This window comes from Galeopterus variegatus, unplaced genomic scaffold (genome assembly GCF_000696425.1).
Source record: "Galeopterus variegatus unplaced genomic scaffold, G_variegatus-3.0.2 Scaffold4705, whole genome shotgun sequence".
NCBI classification, from domain to species: Eukaryota; Metazoa; Chordata; class Mammalia; order Dermoptera; family Cynocephalidae; genus Galeopterus; species Galeopterus variegatus.
The window spans coordinates 172935-179887 of NW_007730816.1; the positions used below are offsets into that span (position 1 = coordinate 172935).

The 6953-nt window shown below is 38.3% G+C and overlaps 1 protein-coding gene across 1 annotated transcript in view; it reads right to left on the minus strand.

Moving 5' to 3' along the window:
- CSGALNACT1 (chondroitin sulfate N-acetylgalactosaminyltransferase 1) overlaps positions 1–5775 on the minus strand; it is a 49824-nt gene extending 44049 nt beyond the window's left edge. The window contains exon 1 of the mRNA XM_008588176.1: positions 5563–5775. Coding sequence (XP_008586398.1) covers positions 5563–5669 — 107 coding nt within the window. The 5' untranslated portion in view covers positions 5670–5775. The remainder of the gene's footprint in view (positions 1–5562) is intronic.
- Between the last annotated feature and the right edge of the window lie 1178 nt (positions 5776–6953).

A 6953-nucleotide genomic window follows, 5' to 3' on the forward strand; every position in this document is an offset into this window, starting at 1 on the left:
TGCAAAAGAAAGTGGATTTGACAAAAACAGTGGAAAAAAGATAATTGCATTTTGTCAAGATCCTTGTCTGAGCAGGAAGAGAAGCAGGGATAAGAGATACTGAGAGCCTGAAAGTACCTTATAAGTATCTTCCCAATGCTCCACGCCCCGGGGAACCATTAAATATAATGCCAAAGCTTTCTTTTTCCCTCTTTTTGACCTGTAGGAGTGGCAAGAGCTGCTGGAAACAAGAGAAGTAAACAAATAAGCTGATTTCCCCTGATGTTCGAGGCCTCAGCCCTTCCCCGAGAGCCAAATCCATCTAGCCCTCAGGACAAGGTTTTCCTCCCAGTAGACCGAGTGAGCTCAGTATCCATGCCAGGGCTCAGAAGAGCCACAAGCACCAGAAACTTCCACAAAGGCTGCACAGAGCCCCAGCTGAGTTCTTTCTCTCCTCCTCCAATTCTGTCACACTCCAAATCAAGTGAGTGGAACAATACCCTGTCCTCAAAATACAGTGAGGAGTAGGACCCAAACGGTTCCCAATTAAAATGAGGAGAGGGCACAGGAGAATCCACCTGTACTGTGTCAGAGCAAACAGAAGGGCTGTTGTGATGCAGAAAAAAGAGAAGGAACATCCCAGCAACCACATCCCAAGAATAAGAACAAAATTAAGAGGAAAAAGAAGAGAAATTTAAGAAAGAAATAGTATTCAAAGCAAAGAGCCTGAAAGAAAATACAACTCAGAAGGAAACATTTCTTGCAAATGTTTCACGCTTTTTATTAACAAACATGTGAATTCAATGAAAAAAAGTTCAGAGGAAATGATAAAAAAGAACAGAATAAGACAGGCACATTATGTGCTCAGGAAATAAATCGATAGACAAAATAAACAGAAGTAATAAATTAGAAATAGCAAGGTACAAAATATACATTGGAGAATCAAATTACTGACATAAAGGAAAGATTTAAGTGAAAGCACATATAAGTCTAAGGCATTAAAAAATAGAGATAAGATAATAAATGGAAAAGATCTGTGAAATATACAATTGTGTCCATGAAGCAGAGAATCTAAAAAAATAAAGCAGGATATACTCAAAGAGAGAATACCAAAAATCTCCCTGAAAGGAAAGAACCCACACAACAAAAAAGGAAACTATTCCAGGAAAATCAGATAGAGAACCATAGACACCGAGACAAGAACTATGCTAATTAAGTTATTATGACTCAAGACTGAAGAAGGAATACTTCAGGCATTCAGGCAAAAGTCAGTCATTTTTAGGAGAGACAAAATGAAGTGTTCTTAACATGTCTCCATGGTATCATTAAATACCAGAAGAATGTCTACAAAGTCCCAAGGAAAGAAAGTGTGTCCCGAGAATTTTAAGCCCAGCCAAGCAATCCTTACACTATAAAGATAGCAAGTAGATATTCTAGTCTCAAGCACTTATGAGCCTTCTTGAAAAACTTTCTTGACCTTGAAATACAGCCAACTCAGAACTCAGGAATAGAGAAGCTACTGCAAGAGGGCTGTGGAGAAATGCACTAAATCCACTCAAATACAGAACTGGAACTATAGGAACCATAGTTTCAAGACAGACTGTAGAAGTTGCAAACCCTGACAAGGTAGAAATAACAGATAGCTGACAAAAATTAGAAGATGGGACATGGAAGAGGGAGATAGTATAACTGGGCTGATTTCCTTTTCCTACTACAGTTTTTCAATCAATCCAGTCTAACATTAAAATACATAGTAAAAACTATATGACGATTCTAACCATTTTTTGCTTTGCAAAATCACTTTGTTAACTTCAGAGGAATTTCTTAGGAATTAATATCTTTTACAGTGAAGAGCTATTTTCCTAAAGTATAGTAATTTCTTTTTTTTTTTTTAAAAGATGACCGGTAAGGGGATCTCAACCCTTGACTTGGTGTTGTCAGCACCACGCTCAGCCAGTGAGCGAACCGGCCATCCCTATATGGGATCCGAACCCGGGGCCTTGGTGTTATCAGCACCGCACTCTACCGAGTGAGCCACGGGCCGGCCCATAGTAATTTCTTTTGTTATACTTCAGATTCTCTTCTATAAATTAAAAAAATGTAATATTTAGTTCTTTAATTTAAAATAGAATGCATAACATATCTCATGTTGCATAAAATTATTGCTAAATAGAGAACTATTCTTTTATCTGCCTATATGCAAAGAAGTATGCCTGAAATGGTATTCAACTGATATTAATAATGGATAATTCTGGGAATTGGAACCTGGAATGATTTTTTAAATAATTTATTCCCTGTACTGTTCTATATTGCTTAAACATCTTATAATAGCCAAGTATCACTTTCAATAATGGATAATTCTGGGAATTGGAACCTGGAATGATTTTTTAAATAATTTATTCCCTGTAATGTTCTATATTGCTTAAACATCTTATAATAGCCAAGTATCACTTTTACAAAGTAAAAAGTCATGTTTAAATTGTAAAAGCCAAAAACAATCTTTCATTGAATTTTTAAACTAAATATAAAACATAAGGTAATTACTATATACAGAAATTTACAAAACAGAGAAAAAGAAAATAAAAGTTACTCATAGGGTCATCTTCAGTGTCAACTACAGTTAACAGTTTCCAATCTTGGGATGAAAAGAACTTTATAAAGAAGACAACTTCGATTATTTAATAAACGGACCCTTATATTTTCTCCCAGTAATTTTATGGTCATATTTGTTGCATTTAAATATTTAATTGACTGGAGTTTACTTTGGTTTTGGGTGTGAAATAAGAATTAAATTTTTTATGTTTGGTTGGTTGGCCTAACACCATGCTCTGAATAATCCCTTCTTTGCTGACTGGAAATGTCACCTTTACTACTTTTTATAGAGAATTAAGTACCCTCAGGTATTTACCCTCTCACAGCCCATTGTTTCAGAGACCTCAACACACTCAGAAACTCCTGGCTACAGAGTAAACTCCCCAGTTAGCCCTCTGCTCAAATGTCCTCTGCTCTGAGGAGTCTCTTTTTGTGTCCCTCTGTCCCTTGTCTATGTCTCTGTTGTGGCATGTGGTTTTGTAGATTCTACTTTCCATGAAGGTAGGTACTGCACCTCAAATCTGTCTTCTTATCCCGGGCATCTGGAAAGAGTGCCTGGCACACATAATAAGCTCTCAAAGCATCCTGTCCAAGGAACAAGTCCTTCTCCACCCCTCCCTTCCTAACACATGCAGCAATGGATATCTGCACAGTGAAGATCAAGAAAAAAAATGCCTTAGGACTTCTGTGTTTTTTGTAAACATTAACAGGATTACACTTTATTTCACCATCTCCATTTTGGAGACTTGTATATCCTAATTTTACTTTTCTCAATATACCTCTCTTTTTGTTTTATTCCTATTATTACAATTCTCATGACATTAACATAGTTAAAATTCTCGTGACATTAAGGAAATAGCTGGTCAAACATACGCAAGAGAAATACCTCATGTCCTCACTCATAAGTGGGAGCTAAGAAACAAAGAACGAAAGACCATAATAAAAAGTTGATCTTTCAGAAGGAGAGAACAGACCTATAGTTACTAGAGGTGGGAAAGGTGGAGGGGGATAGGGAGTAATTGAGTAAGGGACACAAAAAGTAATTACGGTTTGTAATGATGCATGTACTAATAATATTGATTTGATCATCACATACTGTCCACAAATACTGATAGTCAACTCTGCACCCCATAAATATGTATAAATAATAAAATACATATATATATGTATATGTAAGAGAATCCTGCTATTCCAGGCCCTCTGAGTCCTACACTGAGCAGACAGACATTCCTTTACCCTAAGCACCACCTTACCAAGCTCAACACATTCCATGACTAGCTTTTGTGATGAATCACAGCTCAGGATCCTTGATCTGGCAAGTTATAGGCAGCTTCCCATCCAAAGGAACTTGCCATCACCTAGTCCTAGACCTGGGGACACAGCTGCTGAGAGTAATGATGTGACTTAATGTCTACTGCTCACTGTGTGCGTGTTCATTCATTCTCCGGGTGTACTGTTCAATCAACCAGTGGTACTTTGTTCTTCCAAAGAGGAGAGATATACAGAGAGAAACACCAAAGAAATGTTGAAAAAAGCCCAAACAACATAAATACTCAATTCAGTACTGGAGCCAGAGGGACACTGCAAACAGGTAAACAACTGTACACAAAGGTGTATTCTACAAGCTGGGAACAGAAGAACAGATCAGCCCACCTACTTTGGATTATATCATAGCTAAAGCAGAGCTCCAGCTAATGAAAAGTTAAAGAAGTAGGGAATATGAAAAAAGCTTGGGGAAATGCGAGCTGCTACACCTGCAGGAAAGGCAAGGGGGAGCTGTGGGAGCTGTCTTCAAACACGTGAAAGGTTATGATGTTTAAGAGGAAATGGGTTTGTTCAGTCTCTTCTCTAGAGGCTAGAACTAGACCCACTGGGCAGAAATGACAGGGAGGCAGAGTTCATCCAAACAATAGACAGCTTTCTGTCTAGAGCTGGTCAACAAAGCAGCAGCCTGACCTGTGAGGCAGATAGTTACCTGGTACACATGTGTCACCATGGCATATGTCAGGGGATGATACAGAGGGATTCTGAATTAAGGCAGGATTAGACCAGATTACTTCAAAGATCTCTTCTAAGACTATTTGATTCTGGTATTTCAAAACTTAATTATAAAGGGGTTACCCTTTAAATTAAAAAAAAAATGGACTGTGCTCAGAACCAGAATTTTGAGAGGTATCAACCCCACCCTTGTACTGATCGTTACTGCCTTTTAATAGCGTGAATTTAATGATAAAAGATTAAAAGTAAGCTTTATATTCCAAGATTTATAATTAGATAATATGACTTTCTATCTTCAAAATAAGTTGGCTAAATAAGTTAACTGGTTGACCTCAGCCAATATGGGAATGTTAGCCATAAGAGTTTATCAGACACAGCATTGCTACAATGCAGGTCTTAAAGACACATGGAAGCCACATTACTGCATCTGAAAAGTAAAACTCCACTTAGTCTTACCAAGTGGCTACAAAAATGAGTGCCTGAATTTTCTTGGCAGAGTTCTAAATTTAATCTCTGGGGAGATGTAGGTTAGAGTAAAAAACAGATTCTGATCCAACCCATTGCAGCTGCTGCTAGAGCAGGAGAGCGGATGAGGCCGGCCGCAGCTGAGCAGAGAAGCATGCTGCAGCACAAGTTCATGGTCAGCGCCGGCTCCTCCCCACTCCTCCAGGCTTGCAACGCCACTCGCTTGCCAAACCTGAGCCCAAACTCAAGTCAGAACTGAACACAATGGGCATGAGGTCATGTTTGCAGATCCCGATGAAAACCCAGTCCTGCTGAGCTTTCACTTCTGACAGTAAATCTGCTTATCCGAGAGTTTTCTGATTGCGTTAAGGAAAGGCAAATATCATGATAAACTTTATGTGAAGGAAACAGAGTTGAACAACAAGAGAAAAAGGCCTTTGTACTCGGAAAGGGAAATGAAGGAGATGATAGAAAATATCAGTATTCGGACACACACCCAGGAAGATAAACACGTGCAAACCAACCAACCTGAAATTCTGCATGAACTGCCGAAACTTGTCCACCCTCTTTGCTAGTGGCACGATAACGTTGATAAGCGTGTTGGCCATGTTGAGTTTTTCTTTTTTCACTTTCATGATAGGGCCAAACGGTCGAAACAAGACAAGTCGTTTGAACTCGTGTTTGTGGTCTCCTTTGAAGGTGAGCTCATACAAAGTGCCTTTATCCTTTTCTGTTCGGTAGATCCCTGTTACCAGAAAAACAAGGAGAGAGAGTTTTTAATTAACCCTGGCTGCTGAGTGTTTCGTAACTGAGATCTACCACAAAATGCCTTTTAAAAAATTAAGATTAAATCGCTACATGTAACAGTTACTAGAAAACTCAAAATGTTCCCTATTGAAAATACCAAAACAAATCAAAATACCATCAATTTGAAAATCTCGGTTATGAAGACTTAATAAAAACATGGAAAAAAAACTTGTAATGTTGGATACAAAACTGTGTTTATCCTGTACTGAGCATTTAAAAAAAGGACTGTTAGGAAATATGCCAAAATAAGACTAGCTATGATGTGATGACTTTTTTCTTTTCTGCTATTATTCAAATTCTCTGCAATATGATTAGGAGGCTATTAAAATTCTTATTTTACTGAATTAAAAAGTGTGTGTTACTTACACACATTTAAAAAAAGGACTGTTAGGAAATATGCCAAAATAAGACTAGCTATGATGTGATGACTTGTTTTTTCTTTTCTGCTATTATTCAAATTCTCTGCAATATGATTAGGAGGCTATTAAAATTCTTATTTTACTGAATTAAAAAGTGTGTGTTACTTACACAACTATTGATAGTCAACTTTGTATCCCACAAATATGTATAATCAATTATGCTTCAATAAAAAACAAATTGGGGGAAAAAAGTGTATGCTAAAATGATCTTTTAGAAATTGTAGCCATTTCAGATGAACTGACCTCAGTGATCTATTTGGGGCACCAGGAGTAGCTCAGGGCCAGTCACCTGGGTTATGTGGGCCCCTGGAAGCTTCTGGAAGCATTAAAACAGATAACAAAGTACCCAGTACGGTGGTGGGCACACACCATATTCAGTTTCATTTCTTCCTTCCAACCTCTAAGCAGCATGGCCAGACTCCCGGGTTCAAACGCTGGCCCCACAGGTTCACTTTGGGAAATTACTTAGCCTTTCTGTGCTTCATTTTCCCTACAAGTTACTGCGAGGAATACATGCTCAAAAATACGTAAAGAGGTTAGAACACTACATAGCACATAGAAAACTAAGCCCTCAATACACGTTAGCTTTCATCCCGACCCCCGTCTTGTGAGAAGGTGGGGAGGCAGGAGAGAAGTCTATTTATGTGCCCTTCACGATGCGCTCTACCCCGTGTCACTGCTGCTGAAACTCCA